General features: G+C 34.8%; 1 protein-coding gene across 45 annotated transcripts in view; it reads left to right on the top strand.

Moving 5' to 3' along the window:
- The window catches only part of LOC106872891 (phospholipid-transporting ATPase IA), a 422,617-nt gene that overhangs the window by 393,606 nt on the left and 2,642 nt on the right, over window positions 1-26,369 (top strand). For 20 of the 45 annotated variants that reach the window (XR_016242557.1, XR_016242556.1, XR_016242555.1 and 17 more), the window contains 2 exons: window positions 8,023-8,102; window positions 25,715-25,758. Coding sequence is in view for 37 of the 45 variants with exons in the window: in XM_089354939.1 (XP_089211065.1) it covers window positions 8,023-8,102; window positions 25,715-25,758 (124 nt within the window). In the remaining 8 variants the exon portion in view is untranslated. Of the gene's footprint in view, window positions 1-8,022; window positions 8,103-17,650; window positions 17,678-25,714; window positions 25,759-26,369 lie in introns of all 45 variants that reach the window. The other 25 variants (XM_089354932.1, XM_014920050.3, XM_089354933.1 and 22 more) reach the window with 3 other exon arrangements.

The following is a 26,369-nucleotide window of genomic DNA, read 5'->3' as shown; positions in this document are numbered from 1 at the left end:
ATTTGATTGACCAAACCCAGCCCTTGAAATTGCTAGCTTTGTGCCAAAATTTGGAACAGTTATATTTATTATTTGAAGACTTGTTTTGAAGGATGGTAGTAGTAGAGATCTGAATAAAAATAGGGTAAAATTTGAAGTCATTACAACTACCAGTTGTCCCTTGATGTTTTTTTCAGTGAATTAACTCCATTGCAAGCATTCTGATCAGAATTTTCACTGCTTGCAACAGAGGGAATTCAGTAAAGGCTAATTTAACCATTCCCTTCTTCCAAATTTTAATTTATAATCAATATAATCAATATAAATATGTATAAATTTAGATGTTATAATTGAGTATGTATTAAGATATTTGCTGGTATTGTGTGCATGTATGTGTATATGACTGGTATACGTGTGTGTGTGTATTGATAGATTTAGTAGTACAAACAGAATAAATAGCACTCAAAATATGAGTATATATATTTTCTAATTTTTAATTAAAAAAATTACAAAGTGACTCAATGACCAAGAGTTTTATGCATGGTATTTATCAGACTGACTTCAAATTTGTGTGTGTGTGTGTGTGTGTACATTTATGTGTGTGTGTATATATATACATATGTGTGTGTGTGTGTGTATATATTACTAGTATGTGTACATAGGCGCAGGAGTGGCTGTGTGGTAAGTAGCTTGCTTACCAACCACATGGTTCCGGGTTCAGTCCCACTGCGTGGCACTTTGGGCAAGTGTCTCCTACTATAACCTCAGGCTGACCCAAGCCTTGTGAGTGGATTTGGTAGATGGAAACTGAAAGAAGCCCGTCGTATATATGTATATATGTGTGTCTGTGTTTGTCCCCCCAACATCGCTTGACAACCGATGCTGGTGTGTTTACATCCCTGGAACTTAGCAGTTCGGCAAAAGAGACTGATAGAATAAGTCCTGGAGTCAATTTGCTCGACTGAAGGCGGTGCTCCAGCATGGCTGCAGTTAAATGACTGAAACAAGTAAAAGAGTATATGTGTGGGTGTATATGTAGGGTCATATGTATGGCTGAATGCTGATGAAGTTCCCTTCGAAATAATGAGGTCTCACTCTTGATTCTGCAGCATGCACCTTCAGCACATGACATTTTCTGTAGTCTCAGGTCAATCCACACTTTGCAAGTGAAACAAGAGATAGAAACTATGTAGAATCCTCTCGTCACACTACATCACACTGAAAATTACATTAAGGATAATTAAGGATGCTTGGGTCTGTGGATTACTCAGCCACTCACACTCTAATTCAGTGAGCCTTGTTGTTTAGTTGATCCAATGACTCCTGGAGAAATTTTGACTGAAATCGATTTGTGTGAGTATGTGTGTGTGTATACACACACACATACATGCCATGGAATTCAACAGTTCCCATCTACCAAATCTACCAACAAGGTATTGGTGGACCTGGAGCTATGCAGAAGACAGTTGCCCAAGATGTCACACAGTGAGACAGAGTTTGAGACCATGAAATTGAGGAAGAACTTCTTAACCACACAGCCATATCTGCACCTATTTAAATAAAAATAAAGATATTAAATAAAAGTGATTAATTAAAAGGTTTAGAGACTGGCAGAACAGGTGGAATTCCAAATGAGATAGCATAAAGTATGTAAATTTCTTTGTATTTCTGATTTCATATCTTGTCAGAATTGATAAAAAAATTTTTTTTAAATACATTAGTAATATACAAGTGTCATTTAATTCAATCAACTGTACATATCCCCTATAAATTTCTGGCATTCCTTCCTCTTCCACCAAAATTTCAAGGGGTTCAGTATAGTGAATTGAATTAGTATTGTTTATTTATTTATGAATTAAGGGCAGTAGATTTGCAGTATTACAGTCCTCTACATTCTGAATTCAAATCCTGCAAGGTTGAATTTGGTGTTTCATTTTACACAGGGTGATGAGAATATGTTAGTCAAAAATCTGAGGTCCTTATGATCAATTGTTCCCTCCTTCAAAAGTTTCTGACTTTGTGCCTCTGTAAGAAACAATGAAGAGGTGGTGGATAGTCAAAATCGGGGTTGATAAAATAAGTACCAGTTGAATACTAGAGGGAGTTAATGTAATCAACTTACACCCTCCCCCAAAATTGCTGGCCTTGTGCCAAAATTTGTAGCTGTATTTTGTTACAGCTCTCTGTATTCTGACTTCAGATTTTACCAATGTCAACTTGCCTTTCATCCTTCCAGGGTTGATAATATTAAGTACTTAGTTGAGTAACTAGTGTCGATTCGATCAACTGCTCTATATCCATCAAAATTTCTGGCCCTATATCCTATGTTAGAAATTAGTATTATGTTGGTGAGCTGGCCGAATTGTTACTGCACCAGACAAAATGCCAGTACTTTTTCTGATTCTTTACATTCTGAGCTCAAATCCCACCGAGGTCAGCTTTGCCTGTCATCCTTTTGAGGTTGATGTAACCAACTTGCTCCCCACCCCTTCAAAATTTCTGGCCTTGTGCCAGAATTTGAAACAATTATTTTTATAGTTAGTTATCAGGCAGAATCAGAAGCACATTGGACAAAATGGGTGGCAGCATTCCTTCTGAATTGTTACATTATGAGCTGAAATTTCACTGAGGTCAACTTTGCCTTGGAGCCTTTTGATCTCAATGAAATAAAATACCAGTCAAGTACTGGAGTCAATATAATCAACTTGCCTCCTCCCTTCAAAATTGCTGTCAATGTGCCAAATTTAGAAAGATTTGTTATTATTTTCTGAAGGGTGGTGGACTGAGAAACAATAGTGTATCAGACAAAATACCTTACTGTGTTTTGTTATGTACCTTCCCCTTAGGTTTCAAGTTCAAATCTTGCGTAAATCCACTTTTGCATTACTTTCCAGTCTTCTGGTGATCAATAAATCCAGTGCCACTCAGATGCTGGAGTTAATTTAATGAATTATACTTCCATCTCCGCCTTCGACACCCTTTTCCTCACTCTATCCTCCACAACACCCCTCTTTGCACTCTTACCCCACAAAAATTGTAGCTAGTCTTGTAAGTAAGATTAGAAACGATAAGTATTTTTTCCTCTTCTTTGCCTTCCTCCTCTTCTTTGTCTTCCTCCTCCTCTTCTCTTTCCCATGTTTTCTCATTCTTTTTCACCTTTTTTTCTTGTGCCTTCTTTTTAAAATTCACTTAAACATTTTAAACATCTAATATGGTCAAGCTGAAATCATGATCAATGTCATACCTATCACCATTTTTCTTTATTTTCTTTATAAAAATATTTTTTTGACCTTTCTTGGGTTTTTTTTTTTTTTTTTGTCCTTCTTATCAAAATTTGCTTGCAATGACAAGTGTGAAACCCTCTTCCTAAAAAAAAAAAGCAATCGGACAACTATCTTGTGCTTCAATATGTCCAGACATCTATCCGTCCATCTAATCATCTGTCCATCCGTATTGCTCTCTGCCCACACTGGACTTACATCCACTCTGCTTTTAAGTCCAACATTCTTTGTGTTATTGATGTTTCTTTCAAACTAGTAATCACAACCCTTCAATAGCATGTGTAAAAACAACATAGGAACCAGGCATCTCTCTTCTGCAACTGCACTGATGTTGTTGTTGTTGTTGTTATTATCATTACTAACTTTCCAGTACCACTTCACACTTACCAACCTCCCAAAACTCAGTAACTGTTGTTATCGTTATTATAATGTCAAAACAACTTCACACTTTCGTGCTTTCCATTCGATATCTTATGTTTTATGATGCAATCTTTTTATATATATATATATATATATATACTCATATCAATAAATCTGTTATTATTAGGGACAGTCGGTTGGCAGAATCATTAAAGCATCAGGGAAAAAAAATGCTCTTCATTATTTCTTCTGACTCTTTTACGCTCTGGCTTCAAATTCCACCTAGGTCAACTTGACCTTTCATCACTCCAAGATCAATAAAATAAAGTGCCAATTATCATCTAACCCTGTCCCCAACAAAATTGCTGGCCTTGTACTTAAATCAGAAACATCATCACTATTATTATTGTTATATTTTCAGTATTAATTATCTTTATTATTATCTACAAAATTAATGTTATTATTGTCAATTTGAATTAGCACTATTATTAATACTATGTTATTGTTATTATATTTATTATCTATCGTTGTTGTTTCATCTATTTCAATGTTGGTAATGCTTAAATACATTACTGTTGTCAAAATGAAATTTGTTGTTTACAAGAAGCAAAATATTAATAATGAACTTGCTCTCCATCCTAGCAAACTTCAAGAAATTTTCCCTATAAGCCCCCAATTTTTGAGGTCATTTTTTTTTTTCAGAGAATTATGTAACAATGACAAGAACAGCAAATTATTTTGTCTTTGTAGTATTTATATCTTCACCTTCTTAAGCACTAGTATTAACAATATCCTAGGTAATCTCACTATTCAAGACGGTTGGTCTGTTAGTTGGTGTGTGTATCTATCTAACTATATATACATATATATATATATATATATATATATATATATATATATATATATATATAATTATATATTGTGTACTGTTCTGTTACTTGTGGGATCAATAAAAAAGAAAGTATTCCACCCAGTGAGAGATAACTATCATTTATTAGACAGGATCTAACATTTGAGCTACTGTCAGTTTCATGTTTACAACAGTGCGCAAGCCTGCCTAAATGTATGTAATGTTATGTAATATATGGAATGAGTGGATGAGACAACCTGTGAAAGTATCACTGAGTCACTACTTCTCTTCTGAGGACTGAGGCAGAACCATGGACAAGTTCTAATAACATCAGTGGCTCTGGTGGTGGATGATGGCTACAAGTTTGCAAACTTCAATCAATTGCTTTCCTCTTTTTCTTTTCTGTTACTCTGCGCGCGTGTGTGTGTGTGTGTGTTTAAACAAGGTGGACCATGACTTGTGATGAGATATGAGACATCCATCCTATTCATTCCGGCATGGGAAAGAAGGAACAAAAGAAAGAAAAAAAATGGACAAAAAAACGGTGACGATTTACAGAGTCATCATTTTATTTTGTTTTATAGAAAAGCTTTCATCTGAAATGGATTTTATCTAATATAAATGTTCAAACTACATAAAGGAAATATTTACAGCAAAGAAAATTCTCTCTCTCTCTCTCTCACTCACACACACACACACACAATTAATCAAATTGATCTGTTTGAAGTGAGTTTTCACTCCAATATCATTCTGTTAAAAGGTCACCCCCCTACATACACACATACAGTGTATATATATATATATATATATATATATATATATATATATATATATATACACACATATATATATATGTATATATATTTTGTTTACAGTAAACAGGTTTCTGTACAACCTACAGCATTACCAATTTCTCTACTTTTATTTCATATTTCAAAAGTCAATTCACATTCCTGAAGTGTAAACAGACTTTTGAAATACAACATATTTGTTATGTTTCAAAATACTAACATATTTGTGACTTGTACCACTTTTCGTGATATACCATTTAAGAAAACCTATTTTGCTGCTAGCTCTAAGACAGAACAACAAAATAATTTTGTGAATTGAGATCTGAGCCAAACAATATTGTGGAATGACATTTAATTTTGCTATAAAGTGCTATAATGTGGACTGGATGCTGCAAACATGGTTTTAGCAGTGAGGGTTAAAACAAAAAATGAAATGGGTTAGGAAGCTGCAGGTATCATGTGCAATTGGAAATGTATGAAATGTTGCCCTATGACTGTCTTTTACACTACTAAGAAGATGTGTGTGAGTGTGTATTTTGCATCTGTTTTTCCATGCTAGCATGTGTCAGATGAGTACCTATTATTTAGATATTGTTTTGCAGCCAGGTATCTTTCTTGTCACTAATCCATACCCCATTTATCAAATATGGAAGGGACAAATTTTTTATATAAAATAGTGATACTGCTCATTTGTGTGTGTGTGTGTGTGTTCACAATGCTCAGTGGATTGCCAACTGGTAACTCAAGCAGGATGTAGGCGAGTGCATCACTATACATTTTGCGAAGGAAAATTTTGGCATTTACCTACTCTCTACAACACCAACCTTAAGATGTTGTTAATGTTGAGCTGCATTGGACTCACCCTGAGTTATGTAGTTTACTGAGTCTTATGATCTTTTCTTTTTTGACTCCATGTCCTACTAACTTTAGCCATACAATTAAAAGTTAAATCAAAAGAAAAGTGATAAAGAATTAGTACCATTTTCCCTGCTTTTTTTCTTTCTTTTTCTTCTGGAAATATAACTACAACACTGATATTTCATTTGTCCAACTCAGAAACAATATTGTTAATGGTCTCAGTTGTTATTTGGTAAAGTGTTTTCCATCGTCTTTGAACTACACCACTGTTCTGTGTCCCTTCATACATCACATAACAGCAGTTCTCAGTCTTTTTGAGATTGCGGTGCTCTGAAAACAAACCAACAATTAAGACACACTCCTCTCCCTCAGGGTATTCATCATGGTTTGGCGAGAGACATCCCACTCATAGTTCATCTTCTCTTGGATTTTGGTATAGTTCCCGGATAATAACCTGGTTGGATACCAACACTGATTGTCACATATGTTGTTAGCAACTCTGAATGTTGTCTGGTTGACTGACTGTAAGAAGTTAATTAGTTGAATGCTTTTGATGATAAAGAAAAACTTTTCAAGCTTAGGTTACTTAATATATTACTTGAAGAATCCTTTACTATTCATGATTGGTCTGGTTGGCATTAGGAAGGGTTTCAAGCTGTAGAAATCCCTCCATACACCAGATCACAATGTAATCCTTGTACCCATTGTATTCTGTCATCCATGATGGAACATGGACATTAAATGACAATGATGTTGAGCTCATCTATTTATTCTTATAATTGCCAATTGTACTATATTATTGGTTTGGGATTGACAGAAGCATTTCAGCGTCAGACAAAATACCTTGCAGTATTTGCTCCAACTCTCTTCACGTTATGAGTTCAGATCCTGCCAAAAATGATTTGGGGACATTTAACTGCGTTTTCTCAATTTTTTCACGGGTAGATTGGCCACATAGGGGGGGGGGGGGCTCTTTGTTCAGCTTGTCAGTCGTGTTGGTGATAAGATTGTTAATGGTGACAGTAGATATGGTGTGTATCGAGTGATGGTAAAAGTACAAAAAATGTACAAAGTTTTACTATTTTTGTCTTTTAATCCTGAGGAATGGAGACGTGGATCTTGGTTAATAATATATATACATGGATAACTTGCACAAATTATCCTAGACTTCCTTGACAACTGGCACAACTTGCCTTATATATATATATTATGAGAATTTACAAAAAAAACAAGATGAAGACGGGTGTGTAAATAACAAACAGATGTATTAGTTTAATGCTCGGGAAGTGAGAAAGTCTTTTACGTTTCGAGCCTACACTCTTCGACAGAAAGGAACACAGAAATAAACAGGGAGAGAAAATAGAAAAAGGTTTAGTGGCTAGCAATCTATCATGGCGAAACCGTATATATATATATATATCTCCCCAAGCATCACTGTAACAAAATATTTGACATTATCTCAATTGTATATTTATTTACCTATCTTTTCCAGCTTCTAAAGTCATCTCAGTAACATGGACTTCTAAACTTGCTTCCGTTGTCATTTGACTCTCTTACCATCTTCCTCTTTTTCATTTCCATACATTCTCACACACACTTACATACACATGCACACATACTTAATGCATCCCTTTTTTTCTCTAGTATATAACTATAATATGTATTCTATTTATTATTTTACTGATTCCAGGTGTGTGTATGTATGTATATATATATATATATATATATATATATATATATATATATAATATAATATAATGTTGCATTTTCTCTTTCTCTCTGTGTCTATCCCTCTCTGTTTATCTATCAATCTATCTACCTGTCTGTCTGTCTGGTGCCGCTCATTGTTGCCAACCGCCACTGTGAGTCCCACTGTCATTTCTACCTTTCTGCTGTTTGCCAGGATTACTGAGACGGCTCGATTGCTGAAAAATGTCTTTTCGCGTTCACATACTCGGATTCCGACAGCATCTGATCAGCCACGTAAGTACTCCTTCCCTCGTCCCTGGCTATCTGATTGCCCCTTCACCCCTAACACCACCACCACTGCTGCTGCTGCCACTGCTGTTGTTGTCGTCGTCATCATCATCTTTCTTTGTTATCACTCTGATTTCATCCCCCTGCTGCTACTTTTTCTGCTCTTGCTGGTACCACCATCATCATGATTATTATTATTATCATTATTATTATTATCATCATTATTATTATCATTATTATTATTATTATTATTATTATTTCTAGTCTGTGATAGTTTGGTATTTTTCAGTTCTGAAGGAATAGTTTGTTTTGTTTTGTTTTTTATTTTTTTTTATTCTATAATCATTTGTATGTCTGTAACTTTGGTACCTTTGGTTCAATTGATATGGTTGATATTTTCTTTGTTATATAACCACTGCAGTGTTACATACATTGTCATGTTACACTATTCTGTAACATCATGTATCATTATTCTGTTACATTCCCACTTCTGTTACTCTTTACTTGCGTACTGTTTACCTTTTTTGGTATTTTGTTTTTGGTTTTGGGCCCTTGTTCTTTATTGGTGTTATTCGTTTTATATATATATAGATATGTAGTGGTAGAATGCTCGCCTGCCACGCAAGCGGCCTGGGTTCGTTTCCCGGCCGATGCACTATGAAATGTTACCTTTCATGGTGGTGCTCCAGCATGACCGCAGCCACTTGGCTGAAACGCATAAATAAATAAATATATATGTATATATATATATATATATATATATATATATATAAAACTCAAATAGCAACATTGGTTTTTGCTTAGATGCCTTAATTAGCCATTTGAGCAGTTTGCTGATTAGCTAATTTGTTTATTGGCTGATTAGTTGGTTAGTTGGTTGATTAGCAGAATAGCTAGCTGATTGGCTGGTCAGTTGATTCTTTACTTTCATTATCAATTATCACTTAGCTTAATGCTAGAGTTTTGAACCCACCTCACATGCATGCACATTCCTAAAATTGTAATGGTTAGCTTTGACCAAAAGCGATAACTTCTTCGGGTAATAGATTTGATCTGTCACCGAGGGTACTTTCAGCAGAGCCCACTCTGCTGCAAAGAGCTGGTCCAAGTCATCATGTTCAAGGTAACTACCTCCCTCTTTCCCACCAGTCTCAGAAGCCCAGTAAATAGTCATGGGTACTGCCTCCACCCCTCTGGCTAAAAGATTAAAGAAGATCTGTAACTTGTTGCTCTTTTTTCATAAACTCTCTACAAAAGTAATCTGTCTTCAGGGGTTCTGTGTTAATATACATATATTGTGAGACATCCTTGTTGTCAGGCCATCATCACAGCTTAACCTAGCCTGGTTACCATGCCACCTGTTAGAAATACAGCACAGACATTTCTTCATATCCTTGTAGTTATTTTTGATCCATTGGAAATATCCTTCATTTCATTTATATTCTTTTTCCAAAAAAGAAGAAATAAATTATTTAGGCAAAATGATATCACAGGACAATCAGGGAAGCAGGGAGGGTTACCTATATTTTGTTTTTTATTTGATTTTATTCGTTAGTACTGGATTTTTTTTTTAACATTTATTCTATTTTGTTTGTTTGGTTCCATTCTGCATTCTGCCACTCCCTCTCCACCACTCTCATCCTGTTATGTATAAGTTCTGTGGATCATCACATTATTCCTCTTGTTGTCATCTGTCTTGTAGATTAGAACCTGCCCCGAAAAAAATAAAACATTTTCGTTTGTTGATGTTGTAATGGTAGTGGTTAGTGGTGTTGTGATTTCTGTTCAAAATATAAATTTAGCTTTATACTTTTTTTTTTCATGTGTGTATGTATATAATGTACGTATTCTTCTTCTTCTGCAGTACCATTCAACCAAATTATTTTCATGCACCCTGTCCCATGGTGATATTTTGCATACTATTCCAGTCCACTTCCTTAGAAATTCTCTGAAATTGCATTATCGCCATCTAATTCATGGCAATATAGAAAATGAATATTAAAGAAAAAAATAGTAGTAATATTAAATTAAAACCTTGGTCACAATCTCATAATAAGATAAATTATATATATAGTGAGATTTCAGATGGTCAAACCTGCATATGTACCAGTGCTTATCAAAGTGAGTGGTACCGACCCCTGGGAGTGGGGTGGGAAATCTTATGAGAGTACTGGAGGTCAAGAAGGTTAAGGGTGTGAAGCAATTGATGCATCTGTATAGTTTTTAAATCATTGCCTGCTATTTAAAAATTAAAATAAAGTTTTAATGTAATATGATAAACTGCTTGTTAGCCACAATCACAACAATGGCATCAGTAGTAATATTAGGCCCCAGAAAGTAAATAATGAATATAAGCTAATATGTAGATTAAAGTATAATTTAAAGCACATTGCTAAAATTTGTATTTCTTTCATACATACAATAAAGCCAGTCACTGCACCTGTTGCATTAGGTAATGTCCTGTGTGTGCACCTATTGTACATGCTTCTGTGCTATTGATTTTTAATTGTGTCGTCTGTTAATCTCATAATTTAGCCATATGTATAAAGATGTATAAATTCACAGATGGACAGAGAAAGCAGTGTGTGTGAACATATAGAAAATACAACTATAAATCAGATTATAAAGAGGAATTTCAACTGGTAGCTGTGGAGGTGTATATGAAACTCAGTAAGGCGGTGCCATGGTAATTAGTTATCGGCATGAAATTAAATCCTGGAATTAAATTGTTCTGGCCAGATATTACATGCATGTACATCAGAAGTGGCAGGGAGGCAACATTCAACTGCATTAGTAAAAGAAAAGGCTGATAGTTAAAATAGTTTCAGAAGCACTACATAACATAATATAGCCCTTGTACACAATGTCTGGTAAAAAAAAATATATGCACGCACAGGTGCAGTGACTGTCTTTATTGCATGTATGAAAGAAATACTCACAAACTTTGGCAATGTTTTTTAAATTATGCTTTAATCTACATGCATATGTGGTCAAGGCTGGAATTACTTTGACTGTAGTTCTGTTTGATAAAGGATAACCTAGAGCTAAGCAGCTAACAATACATAAGTTTTTCCAGTTTCTATGTTATAAAAATGATATCATCTCTGCCACCAAAAGAGAGGAAGAGTGCTGAGTTATCAGGAGTTAGTGGGTGTTTACCAGTGAAGTCTGACAATTAAGGGTTGTTTACCTGTCATTCCCTGAGTAAAGCCTATGGAACCCAAAGCATTACAAAAATTACAGAAAACCCATTAAGAATAATAATAATAATAATAATATAGAGGCTGTTGAAAAGAGGTGATTTGTGAGGTCAGTAGAATGCCTCTAGGATACAGGTTTAACCTTGATTAACTAGCTTGTTTAAGCTTGGATGAGTATGTATGTTGTAAGGCCCAAAACCTTGTGACCCCAGGTTACAACATCGACAGTGTATCCAAATACTGCATCTGTAGAATTCAAATCTTAAGAAATTCTATCAAATGTATTTCAGAATTTTTGGTTGTTTGGTTCCACTGCATTTGAAATAATATTCTATGTTGATTTTTTGATTTTTTTTTTATCGCCATTCTTGAATCAGTAACACAGAATTCATCTCTTGGGAAATATTGTTTACATTTGTATTCTTATATTTCTGATATTCTTTAAAAAAAAAAACAACTTTTTTTTTTCTTGATAGATTTCTGTTGTTTGGTGAAAGTCTGTCAGATTTATTTCCTTGTTCAATTTCAAAAATTAATATGATGCAATCTCACTATTATTATTAATATTATTATTATTATTATTATGATTGTTTTGTTTTTCTGTCTGTTCTGCCAGTATTTAATTTAATGTTCTTTTCTTAGTTATAGATATTATTGCTGTTGTCGTTTCTTCATTTTTGAAGTTTATTGTTGTTTGTTTTCTTCATCTGTTTTCCATTTCTCTCGAAAATTCAAATTATTCTTTATGAAATTGTCACATCATTCTATGTGACATTCAAATTTCTTTCCCTCAGCTTAAAAAAAGTTCAATACAACAAATTAACTGTCTCACCATTCAAACACTTTCTATCTTTGTGTTTGCTACAAGCTACTGATTTTCTGATGTGAATTTAATTATATATATATATATATATATATATATATATAAATTATATATATATAAATTATATATATATATATATATATATATATATATATATATATATATAAATATATAAAGAAATAAAGAAGTGACATCTTCTGGAGCTGGTCAGTTACTAAGTTGCAATCCCAATTTCTTTCACAATCCATTCAGTTTGCTTCTGTTTCTTATCTTAAAGCTTCCATTGCCATATTTCTTTAGAAATACACTGCTTGTGGGTTTCAATTAATTTTGAAACAATTAAAAATTTGGAGGGACTTTATAAAAAAAAACATTTTTTTCCTTGCATTTATCAATTTGGTGTTGGTAACTTTACAAAATATTTTTAAATAAAATCATGGTGGAAGGTTTCTCATTGAAATAAGAGCTTTTTTTTTTATTTTGTTTGTCATCATTATAAAATAAGTGCAGGAATTGGTGATTGGGAAGATTCACTTTGCAAACACATGGTTCTTGGCTAGATCTTACTGTGCTGCACCTTGACTGTTGGTCTTTTATGAAAGCTTCCAGTTGACCAAAGCCTTTTAAGTGAAAGTTTGGTAGATGAAAGCCTGCTATATATGTGTGTGTGTGTGTGTGCACATGATTGCAAAAATTGGTGTGAATGAAAATTTCTTGTATTTGAAGGTTTGGTTGACTTTGTGTTTTATCCTCTTCCATCAGAGTAAATAGGGAAAATATAATTGAGTAAAAAAAAATTTTTTTTAATCCTTTAACATTTAAACTAACCATATCTGGCCAAAATTTTCCACTCATTTTATGTTCAAATTGACCAGCTCAGGCTTCTCACACCAACCCTACAATATCATTCTAAAAATTAAGTCACCTCATCGAAATCTCAAAGCTACAAGATAATGCATGATTACTTCAAAACAATATGAATAAATAAGCATTACTTTTCACAGAATGTGAATGTTAAAGGGTTAATGGTCTGACCCCAAAATGTCTGTAGTTCAGTAATTTAAACCAGTAAAAGAATAAAGAATTTGATTTAGCTCAGCCAATGAAATATATGTTATGTTCTCTTTATTGCAATTTTCATTTAAAGGCTTAGTTTATTGGTTGTATCTTTCTGTTGCGAGGGAGAGAATTGTTTTGTTTGCTAAGAGTCAGTTGAATTTTTTTTTTTTTTTCTTAATGAAGTAAATTTAAGTTTAATGGAATGAAGCACATCATATAATCTTTATGCATTCATTTCATTCAATTTTATTTTTATTTTTTGTATGTATGTGTGTGTGTGTATTCAAATATGAAATAGAAGCAGTGCTAGTGTATTAAACATTAGCAACCACATGTATTTAACGTATATATGCCCTGTGTATTTGCCACTAAGCTGCAATTTGGCATGGTGGAGATTACTCTCTCAAAGCGCCAGCAAATACAAAAAGCATATATGTTAAGTATGTGTGGTTGATAACGCCTATATATATATATGTGTGTGTGTATATATGTGTACGTATGATTTTACAGAATTAGATTTAAATGTGGCATACTTTATGTCCATAATGTACATGTCGGCATGTGATGATTAGGCATTAAGTGCTTGTTTCATAGCTTATGAAACTAGTTATTAATTCATATTCACTGAAACTGGACTGCATAGATTTGTATAGCTTGTACATAAATGACTATATACAGTATGTGCATAACTGTGTTGATTGATTGGTTTGACTGTATTGATTGCGGGCAATGAGTTCATTAATGCATTTGTGGGTTACATAACTATCATTTTATCATTTTTAGTTGTGTATACACTGCTTTTTTTATCGATTAGTGGCCATTTTTCTATGGCGTAACCCCATTTTATGTATCTTCTTCCTGATTTATTAGAAGCCCCTCCACCTTCTCTCTCTCTCTCTCTATTGAATATTTTGATGAACTCTCATGTGTTTTCACAAACACTATCCTCCAGTATTCAAATCAATGAAACTACACAAACATTGTGTTACAATGTAAGTGGCAGAGCATTCTTTGGACATTTATATTATCAGCCCTTTAGCATTCAGATTATTCTGTTGGATGTAATGCTTGTTTATTCACAGTTTTGAATACATCATACATTGTGTTGTAGCTTCAAGATTTCAGCGATGTGATTGCTTATTTTTAAAACGACATTGTAGGGTAGGTATGAGAGGCTGGATCTGGTCAGTTTTAACATAAAACAAGGTGAATATTTTGACTAGTTTAAATGCTAAAGATTTAGTGTAGCCCCCTGGTAGAACAGTGTGACACAGCTAACTGACCCTTTGAATTAACAACTAGTGTCCATTCTGGCTTATAGTATAAGTAGCTGAGTATCTCTCTGACATTTGTAAACTTCATATAATCCTTAGGGCAGAATCAGCATAATAAAAAGCAACAAGGCATTGTGTGTGTATATTTTATACAAGTGAGACGACTCCCTCGACACATTCCGTTGCATCAGTGCAAGTGTCTGATTCTTCCACAGATACATGTACCATTAACATAATCTTTCAGCTGGCTTCCACACAGCTTCCTTCTAGTCCAACTTCACTCATAAAATCTAGATCAACTCAAAGCAATGGTAAACATTTTCTCAAGGTGCCACACTGTGGAGATTGAACTCAGGGCCTCATGATTGCAGAGTGAAGTTCTTAACCCTTTGACTAGACCTATCTCTTTTTTCACACACGCACAATAACCACCAAACATTGTTATGTATTGCACCAAATGTTTTCTTATCCCTATAACAGTCTTTCTGAGACCCAGTGACTGAGGATCCTGTTAAAACAATTATAATCTAATATAGCTTGTTTTTTCTTTGTCCATCTATTATTGTAGGTACTTCATATCTGTACTTTACAAACAGACTGTACAGCTGTCTCAAATATTCCTTTTCTTCTGTTGCTATGTCTTTCAATATACTGTTGTCTCATTAAGGGTTTTTAGTTCCCTAAACTGCTGTTTCTTATTTTATTTAAGTTTTGGTTTGCAACATTGTTATTCCTATCTTTACCCTATCGTTTCATTAAGGTTTTTGGTTTGCTAAACTGCTATTTCTACCATTCTCTTTGTTTTTTTTAAATTTTTTAATTTAAGCATGAGAAGAAAGTAGTTTAGATATATAACAATTTCTTGTTAATCTCAGTATATGTGTCCTCCCTTTTGATCCAGTGCATATATCTGTTGAGATCCTTAATTTCACTGTCTGAATCGGATTGTGAACAACTTTATCAGTATCACTATAAGAGCGTTCATCTCAGCAAAACCACTTGGCTTAAATGTTCATTCAAAAGATCACATTTCTAGCACCCTCTCACTCTCTCTCTCTCTCTCTCCAGCTCTCCTTATTGCTTTCATTTATTTTATTTCTTTCACTCCCTCCTTCAGCCCAGCCTACTTCTCTTTCTATCTCTCTCTCTCTCTCAAAACACCTCTTGCTATTAATTGCCATTAGCATCACCAAGGAATACATTGCGCCTGGGCTGGCTACATAGCTATTGCAAACTGTGTCTCAACTCTCTTACTCTTTCTATCTAAATATAACAAGCACCTCCTTCATTTAAACTGTGATACCACCACATTCATCATTTAGGCTTTGCTCCTCTCTATATTATCCTTATAAATATTATATTTATTTTTATAAAGAACAAAGCTTTTATTTTTTTTATTTTTTTACCATGACTTTCACTATCTATTTTATGCCAATGTAATTCAAGCAGGCTTTATATATATATATATATATATATATATATATATATATATATATAATGTTCATTTGTTTTATGTCCATTTTTCCATGCTTGCTTGGGTTAGTGAATACAGTATTTGAGACATTGATTTACAGCCAGATATCTCTTCCTGATGTTAGCTCTTACTCATTTATCAAACTATGGATCACTTATTCCAAATGCTTTCAAAGGTCTGAAATGCCCAGACAATTTGTTGATGGACAAGCACCACCCAAATGAATGAAGATATAAACAGACACACACTACATGCATAAGTATATACATATGGTGGTCTTTTTTTTAATTTCCATCTACCAAATGCATTCACAAGGTTTTGGTCAGCCTAGAGCTATAATAGAAGATGCTTGCCCAGATTGATGTGCCATAGGACTGAATCCAAAATCACATGGCTGGAAGGTGAACTTAAATGTGCCTGCACCTATCTATCTGTCTATCATATGCCAAAGTGGTTAGGGTGTTGCACTCATGATCACTAGATCAAGGGTTCAATTCCAGACCAAGCGGTGTATTGCTTTCCTGAGCAAAACACTTCGTTTCATGGGATGACATCATTCAAAAGCTAAAATGATGCAAAGCACGTTATGACCAGCAGTGTACAACAACATCTGATAGTCTGGTTGATCATGAGATAGGTGTGTGTGTGTGATGGAGAGAGGGAGAGAGAGAGAACAGATTATACAAAAAGCAAAACGCAAGGAGAAACACAAGCATAGGTACTTATGATCTGCCTTTATCAGTTGTTGACTAAGAGCAGAATAGTATGTGTGTAAGAGAAAGTGAGAGTTAGTGTGTGCATATGTGTATACACATACTTGTATGTATACTATATAAAAAAAAAAAAAAAAACAGAAATAAACAGTATTAGATGCATTACTCTCATAATACAGCACAATGCTAGACTAATACACTGACAACACATGAACACATAGACAATGCATACATATATCACAATAAAAAAAACGGAAGTGTCTTATGGATAAATGTAACAATGAAGTTTCTAGTACCAGCCAGCTTAACTAAATCTCTAAAACAAATTTGAGTGATAAATTCTACAGAAATAATATTTGCCTACCATAAAATGAGACAGTTACAGATGCTAGTGGCAATTTACATCCTGAAGATAAGCCTGTGAAAGTCTGGAAGCATTGACAGTTAAAACTGATTTTGGAATTTTATTGTTGCAAATGAAGTGAGTGTAGAAGACTTGTATACAAATATGAAGAAGAAAAAAACAACAGTAATTTAGAAGTAAAATATAGTTGTATATTCTGTACATTTTTAAAAGAAAAATTGTTCCCAATGTGTGTGTGTGTGTGTGTGTATAACCTCATTGAAGCAGCTTTGAGGAAGCCATAAGAGGTTACACTGGCACTTAACTCTAGGTGCACAGTTCCTTACAGCAGAAACAGCTGTAAGCTAATGAAAGTGATTACACAACTCCTGTTCTTTTGTCTTTCGTTTATTATTTAATATAACACTCTGTACTGATCTGCTGGTTCATACAAGCATCCAGAGTTGGGACCACCTAACAATTCACACTTTGCTGCCAGACTTTACTAATACTGTGAAGTACGACTGTATTGAGTTCTAACAACTGGTTATTGGTATCACTATGGCTAAATGGAATCATAAATATATTTGATACATGTGTGTTATGTGTTTATGTATGTGTATGCAGAACTGTTTTGTTTTTAACATGTAGCTTTTTAATGAATTCAGGTAAAAAGATAAAAATTTTCTGCAAAGGTGAGACAACAATGTAAAAGAATGCCAAAATGAAATTACTTCCCCACCGTTCTCGCTACCTGCCCCCTGCTTTAACCATGAACTTATTGCCCTTACTTACTCGCTTCTTGACTGAATGTGCTAAACATTACTAATAACATTTACTAATTTCTCTAACTAAAGCACTTGATTAACTCTGACAGAGTAGATGTGACTCTGTGGTTAATAGTAAAGAGAAGTCGATTTAATAAATGTTGACAAAGGAGATGTGACTCTTGAGATAACGAGAAGAGGTACCTAATTTAATTAAACATTGGCGCAGTAGACCTGATTGTGATTAAGAGGAGTAGGGGTGGTCAGTTTAAACCATTGCCTGTCCAAAACATTTTCATAAATTTGTTCTAAATGTCCATGGTTGTTTTCAGACTTTTAGTTAGCCTTTGTTTCATACATTTTATTATAAAGCTTTCCTTTCTTTCATTAATCCTAAGTTGCTCTAATGGTTGAAAAAAACAAATTGAGAATGTGCATCATATATGATGGATGGCAAGGAAACATGTCCTGTGTATCACCTCATGCGGTACACACAACAAGCAAAGGATTAATAAACATTGGCCAAGTAGGTGTGACCCCTGGAGTTAATGAGAGGAAATAGTAGATTTGATAAATATTGGTGGAGTAGATGTGACCCAAAGGACATTGGGAGAGGTTCCTTAATAAAAGGCTGGCAGTGCAGATGTGGCTTGACGGTTCTTCTTTATTCCCTAGCTGATGACCAGAAGGAGAGGCTGTTCTCTCAACCAGTACACTACTGGATGATGGATTTTGGTGATGATGTTATTCCATGCTTTCCAAGCTATGGTGCTGGCCTTAGCATGCTTGAGGTCACGGTGCTATGACTTTAGGTCTTCCTCAATTTATTTCACCCATGTCTTCTTTGGTGCGCTGCATTTTCCAGTGTCCATCCTGCAGACATGGACAAACCACTGTAGGGTTAATAGGAAATGGGTAGTCTGTTTAATAAACAATGGCCATGTGGATGTGACCCTGGAGATAAGGGTATGGTACTTGAGTAAACATTGATGGAAGGGATATGACCTTGAGGATAATGTGAAGGGTATGCAAATTAAAAACAAATTGGTGAAATAGATTTGGCTTTTGGTTAATGGGGGTGTATAGTTAATTTGATAAACATCAACAGAGTAGATATAATCAATGTTCGCTCTAATGATTCTGCTGTAGATTTACATAGAAATTTGCATTGTTTGCAAATTGTCTTCTTTGCAAAGTATGTGTTCATTCATGTGCATAGCCATTTTGTCAAAATTTCTTCAATGGTAAAGAAAAATTGATTTCATCTTGAAATCCTTGCATGTTCACAGCTTAAAAGGAACACTGGATGTGACCCTAGCATAATAGGAAGGGATACTCAATTTAATAAAAATTAGTAGAGCAGATATGGTGTGATTGATTTACTAAACATCAAAGGAACTACTATAAAAGCGGATGAGGTGAGGGTACAGGGATTTGATTTAACAAACATTGGTGTACTAGCTGTGACCTTTGGGAATAAGGTCACAGCAGCCTTGAAGTATAGATTTCTCTTTTTTAATGAAGATGTTAAGGTTCTAATTCTTTTAGTAAACTGAGTGAGTTAAAAACTGGTTCATTTCCATTGAAATGGACTCAGTCACTGTTTGTCTTTGTCAGTTGCTGTCAGTCACTGTTGGTTCCTGCTAATCATTGTTAGTCTCTTGGTTTCTGACAACTCTGTGTCAGCTTTTGTTGGTTTTTGTTAGTTTCTGTCAGTCACTTTCAATCTCTGTTGTTACTATCAGTTGCATTCAGCCTCAGTGAGTCACTATGCAGATATGTTTAGTCATTCTTCGAATGGTTTAATTCGGACTGAATAACATACAACTGAGTGCACACAACATACATAGGTATGTGTGTACACACCTGGAACCCTTCAATGTCATTAATGCAGCTACTACTGGAATATAAAACACAGACAATGTAGTAGGAATGGAATCATTAAATAGATTAGCAAAGATCAACATGAAACATCATTGATTTCTCTGCGCGTGTGCATGTGGGTTTTTTTTTTTTTTTTTTTTTTTTAATGCTCTCTTCTTCCTTTTCAAATTTTCGTTTATTTCTCTAGCTTGTCTGATCTGCATGTTGCATCAGAAACAGAACTCTTTTTTCCTGCAGTTTCACATGCATGTTATTGAAATATAACAAAACACTTTTAACAACTAGATCCATCTTACTACAAGGGTCACTCATTTTTAATATATATATATATATTGAATTTGTTTTTGTTTTTTTTTATCATTTAGCAAATAGTTTCTTTATATATATATATATATATATATATATAATATTTGGATTTTTTTTTTTATCATTTATCAAGTTATTTCTATAAAACATGGATAAAATGTATTATTTTAAGGACAACAAGCTGGCAGAATCATTAACCTGTTGAGCAAAATGCTTAGCAGCATTTCTTCCAGTTTGTTACATTCAGAGTTCAATTCCACCAAGGTCAACTGTGCCTGTTATCCTTTGGAGATAATAAAATAAAGTACCAGTCAAGTATGGAAGGAGAGAGAGGATAATGTAATTGACTAAATCCTTCTCTCACTCTTTCCTCCCAAAGTTGCTGGCCTTAGAAATTATTGTTATTATTATTATTATTATTATTATTATTATTTCTATTACTAACATCCTCTTTTAATTTTACTTGAATTGATACTGCATTGATCATGTTATATTCTTTCCCTTTTATTTGTCTTCCTCATTTTATTCTATGTAGTAGTTAATAAAATGGCATGCATATATATATATATATATATATATATATATATATATGTGTGTGTGTGTATTTCATATTCTTTTATATGAAATTGATATGAAGACCGTATTTGATGGCATAAAAGTCGCACAGATATACTAGACACCTCAAATTCGGTTGCACATATTCCGGAAAAAGTTGTTAACACATTAAAGCATGTAATGTTTAACCCTTTTGTTACCATATTTCTATTGAAAAACTCTTCATTTGTCTCAATTAATTCTGAAAACTATAAGGAATTTATTAAAATAATTTTGTCATTATTCGGCTTGTATTTGGAATATAAATTAACATGAAATTTTGATGGAAAATTTGTGTCATAGAATCAGGAGTGGTTCTAGGCAGATTGGTATTAAAAGGGTTAAAGCAACTTCACATATAGGGTCCAGGGTGCTTTTTACTTTTTTTTTTTTAAGAATTGCATCTTATATGCCATCAAAAACGGTACACAGATCTGTGTGAATGAGGCTATATGTTTGCTAGTAACCTCTCTGCTGGCGTCGAGACTTGAAAATATTTTGAAATTGAGTAAAAATATAAAAATAATAATAAAGTCTGTTAATCATTATGATCATGTTGTTGTTGTGATGTTTGCAGATGTGCAGTGATAAATTATCTGTAATCCACAGCTGCAATGTGATTTGGAATCTCTTCAGTTCTTACCTTTGGGGAGAGGAATGAACACCACAAGATTTCCGTTTCTCTTTCTTTACAGACCTGAGTCTTTATACTTGGATAAGAAATCATCACTATTGTTGCTATTGTAGTTGTTGTTGTTATTTGTTATGATTATTTCAACCTTATGAAAGTATTAAACATGGCACTCGTTCCTGTGGAATGATGGTCATGCTATGGTGATTGTTAATATATTCCTCCACTTAGCTTCCAGCACAGACACCAACTCCACAGATGGGTAAATTTGATGACTACCAAAATTACTAACTTGATGTCTCTTCTTCTCCTGATTTTATGTGTATATATACGTTCATACATACATAAATACATAGACATACATAAACTTGTTTGTTTCTTGCATCCATTTATATGCGCAAGCATGGATTAGGTGACTGTATTTCTAAAGCATGGTTTTACTGCCAGATGCCCTTTCTTGTCGCTAACCATTAATTTTTTTTTTTTTTGTCAAGTCTGGGATCACCTATCTCAAAATGGATCAACAAATTTATACGTATATATATATATATATATATATATATATTAATATTTGTCGCCAAGGTTGACTTTGCCTTTCATCCTTTTGGGGTCAGTGAAATAAATACCGGTTGAACACTGGGGTCGATGTAATCGACTTTCCCCCTCCCCTGAAATTGCTGGCCTTGTGCCAAAAATTGAAACAAATATTTGTATTTATATATTTATGTATGTATCTATGTATATTTACGAGGTTGCATCATATTTCTACACTATGCATGTTATATCTCTATATAATGCATGTAGGCATATTGTGCATGTTTATATGTGTATACTGAATGCTCATCATATGTATATGAATATGTGTACTTATATATAATGTATGTTTAAACTCTTGTTTATAGTCAATTCATTTATTTAGACTGATTTTTCTGTTTTGAGTCTTTTATATATTAAATTTGGTTTCTTGATATTTAAGATTTTGTTTTCAGCTGTCACTCTCCTTATGTATGTGTCAGCATGCATACCAGCTCGTGGTCTTTACACTACTTACATATATAGACTAGCAATTTGATTCACCCCCAGTATGATTCAGGTACATGATGTTGATAAGCCACAAAAATGGCAAAATATCGGTATCTGTTACTTCTGAATGAGATTAGGGACAAGTTGTCTCACTTGTTTATGACTTTCAGGTGTTTTAACGCCCAGTCCTTTGAGGGAGTCATCCCCACCGTGCTATATTGCAGTGTACCAGTGAACAAGCAAAACACATATTATGTGAGGCTGATAATGTTTACAACACTAGCGCTGCTTTTAATTCATAATTGTGTGTAAACTGCATGATCACGGCATAGTTAGAAAATTGGGAGAATGGCCTCGTGATTTTCTGAAGGATAGAAGTCAAGTGGTAGTAGCCAATGGGGCCACCTCCAATGACACGCAAATAGTGAGCGGTGTTCCGCAAGGCACTGTTTTGGGATAACTACTGTTCATAATGGCCCTCTCAGACATGCCCTCAACCACACAGAGAGCCACGATCACAAGTTATGCAGATGATACAAAAGTCTCACAGGTAATACAGAACCCTGAAGACACTATGCACCTGCAATGTGAGCTGGATGAAATATAATACAAGTGGGCTGAAAAGAATAGCATGCAGTTTAATGCTGAAAAGTTTCAAGCCTTGTGCTATCAGCATGCAAAACTAAATGCAATACCCATCAAATACACTGGACCTGGAGGGATTGCAAGCCCAGAGGCACAGTCAGTGCGAGACCTGAGCATTTACAAGAGTAATGATGCATCCTTTCATGTGCATGTTGCTAAATTGGCAATGAAATGCAAGCGATTGACCGGATGGATTCTTAGAAGTTTTAGAACAAGAGATCAGGAAACCATGATGGTCCTCTGGAAGATATTTGTCCTAAGCCACTTTGACTATTGCTCTCAGCTATGGTCACCAACCAGTGTCAAATTAATCTCAGAACTTGAGGCAATCCAATGAAGCTACACAAAGAAGATAGCCTCTGTGCAGCATATAAGCTATTGGGAAAGACTCTATTCCTTAGAGCGTAGGCAAGAAAGATATGCCATAATATACATCTGGAAGATCCTGGAGGGACTTGTCCCAAACTTTGACATTGAGAGTTACACAAATACTAGAATTGGGCGTCACTGCATAGTGCCAAGGACTCCAAATTTGCCATCAAGATGTAGGACAAGATACTGCAATAGCCTGGGCTTCAGAGGTCCACAGTTCTTCAATATCCTCCCGAAGGACCTGAGAGAGCTGCATGGGGTGGATGTAGGTGTCTTCAAAATAAAGCTAGACCTCTTCCTCTCAAGTGTCCCAGATGAACCAACTTTACGGTAGGAGGTGCAGATGAGGGCAGCTGCATCAAACTCTCTCATGCACCAAATGGCAGTGCCCCAGCATGGCCACAGCTCGTGAGCTGAAACTAGATAAAATGAAAAAAAAAAATGAAAATATATATATATACATAAGTTCCCTGGACATTGCTGACTTGAGTCCTGGAACTCATGGGTTGCTCAATTTCCATGTAGTGTAAGTGACTGAGATCACAATAAAGGGATGCCAGTCCATAAACCAAAATCACAATCATATAATTGTATAATTGGTGTAACCACAAGGCCACATGCCATCATAGCTGGATAAGCGATGTGTAACTTTGTTAGTGTAGAGAATTTATATAATAAAATTTATACATGATGATGGAAAAAATACATGTATATAAAATGTGTGTGTGTAGCTACATGAGCATCCGCAAAGTTGCATGGCTGAGAAATAGTGAGCAAAATGTTAACTTGAATTAAGTTGTGGTCAATCTATCATGCTAGAGCTGATTGTGAGCTCTGTGGCTTAAGAAAGCTGTCACATCCCAACCAATAAGTGAGTTGCAGAGCTGGTGTCTGCTGACTTTCATGTCATTTTTTTCCCTCCACTTCAACAGAACCACTTCATAAACTAATCTATAACGAAATCAAAATTGTAATAGCATTGCATTGAGCTGCATTGGTAGACAAGCTCTGTAAGTGTTCCACTGTGGCTGGTGTTTACCGTAATGGCTAGAGGAGAAATAAGGACCACTGGTGAAAGCTGCATTTCAATGAGGAGCTCAGTATGATGAGAGCTGCCAAGTGCCACTAAGATTGTAAGAGAAAGAGGCTTTAAATAGCAAAGAGTGTTCTTCTTTTTATAAGAGTATACACTTGGAATAGTCCATTGCTTGAGTTAGTTCACTTCTTGTATCAAAATACTGAGCCTTCCAAAGGAGATAATAGAGGCCTGAGATATGTGGCACTAAGATGTCATATAAAAAGTGTTGGTACTGGTGATGGTCCCATGTAAAAATGGTTGATGTTAGGAAGGGCATCCAGCTGTAGAAAGCAAGCCAAAATGGGCTATGGAACCTGGTGTGGCCCTTGGTCTTACCAGCTCCTGTCAAGCCATCTAGCACATGCTTGCATGGAAAACGGACATTAAATGATGATGATGATGATGATGATAATAATAATAGCTGAAAGGAATGTTCAAAACATCTTTGTAGGTCCAGATATTTGATATGAGTTTATTATCACATACACTCTTCACAAGGCTCTACAAAGGTCCTACATGCACCCTTCCTAACTAAGCTATGTATTTTTAAGACCATTTTTCTCTCCTCTTACACTTGGAACCAACTTTCTCCCTGTGTGTGGAGCCTCTTCTCTCATGGCACCAAGTTTTTCTCAACTCTTGAGACCAGCCTTTTCATTAGACCTTTTCCACGAGCCCCGACCTTTCTGTTGACTTCTATCAGTAACACTAAGCCCCTGCTCCTGCTCAAGTCACCTCCTTCCCAACCCCTTAATGCTTTAACCATTTCAGGTAAATTTATTCCAAGCAAGTAAGAAATTGTTTTTATTGCTTGTCTTCAATTTATTTTTGAATGTTGTTGTTCTTGCTGTGCTGTTTCTCTATTTAATCCAGTTTTTATGTATTGCATATTTAACTGTACAAGTCGTAAAAACAAAACATTAAATTTCAACACATTGCTATAAACTGTGTCAAGTATTTTGTCTCCCCCCCCCCCCCTTTCTTTCTCATATATGTAATTTCAGAATTGTATTTGTTTAGCAATTAACTACACCTGAGGCCATGTATTGAATCTAAAATAATTACATAACAGAGGAGTCATTTTAGCTAATTAACAACTCAGAAAATCTATTATAGTCACTTTTGTTTATTTCTTAATAATAGCACCAGTCTTTTATCTAATTTTGTATTAGACTGTACTAATTACAAATAAACAAAAAGTGATTATGCCAGTCTTTATGTGTTCTTAATTAGCTAAAATGACTCTGTAACTGATATAATTGTTATAGATATTCCCCACTCCTCCCATCTTCTCTCTCTCTCTCTCTCTCTCTCTCTCTTTCTCTCTCTCTCTCTTTCTCTCTCTCTCTCTCTTTCTCTCTCTCTCTCTCTCTCTTTCTCTCTCTCTCTCTCTCTCATGAAATTTATCATGTCTTTGTTTTTCTTCTCATAGATGGGTATGCATTTTCTCAAGAAGAACATGGAGTTATTCCACAGGTTCGTAATCATTTTATAATAGTTTCTTTGTTTAACAACTGTAAAAGACTATTTGACACTATTAACCCTTTAACGTTTAAACCAACTACAATGGCCAATTCCTCATATATTTGTTTTTCTTTGTGTGGTATGCATGTGATGTGAAGGCACATGGTTCAGTGGTGAGAGCATCAGGCTCACAATCATGAGGTGGTGAATTCGATTCCCACACCAGGCTGTGTGTTGTGTTCTTGCGCAAGACACTTTATTTCACGTTGTTCCAGTTCACTCACCTGTAGAAATGAGTTGTGATGTCACTGGTGCCAAGCTGTATCAGCCTTTGCCTTTCCCTTGTTTAACATCAATGGCATGGAGAGGAGATGCTGGTATGCATGGGCAACTGCTGGTCTTCCATAAACAACCTTGCCTGTGCTTGTGCCTTGGAGGGGAACTTCCTAGACGCAATCCCATGGTCATTTATGACCAAAGAGGGTCTTTATGCATGTGATGTACATCATTCCGTTCCATATTCATAAAACCCCTCATGCACATCACACAATATCCACCACCAGTGTTCTGTTTTGAACAGAGTTTCCAAATTTTACTCAGTCTGCATTACTTTTAGATTGAGA

Source organism: Octopus bimaculoides, chromosome 7, assembly GCF_046866305.1.
Source record: "Octopus bimaculoides isolate indiv1 chromosome 7, ASM4686630v1, whole genome shotgun sequence".
Classification (NCBI taxonomy): domain Eukaryota; kingdom Metazoa; phylum Mollusca; class Cephalopoda; order Octopoda; family Octopodidae; genus Octopus; species Octopus bimaculoides.
This window is presented reverse-complemented; position numbering and strand designations above follow the sequence as displayed.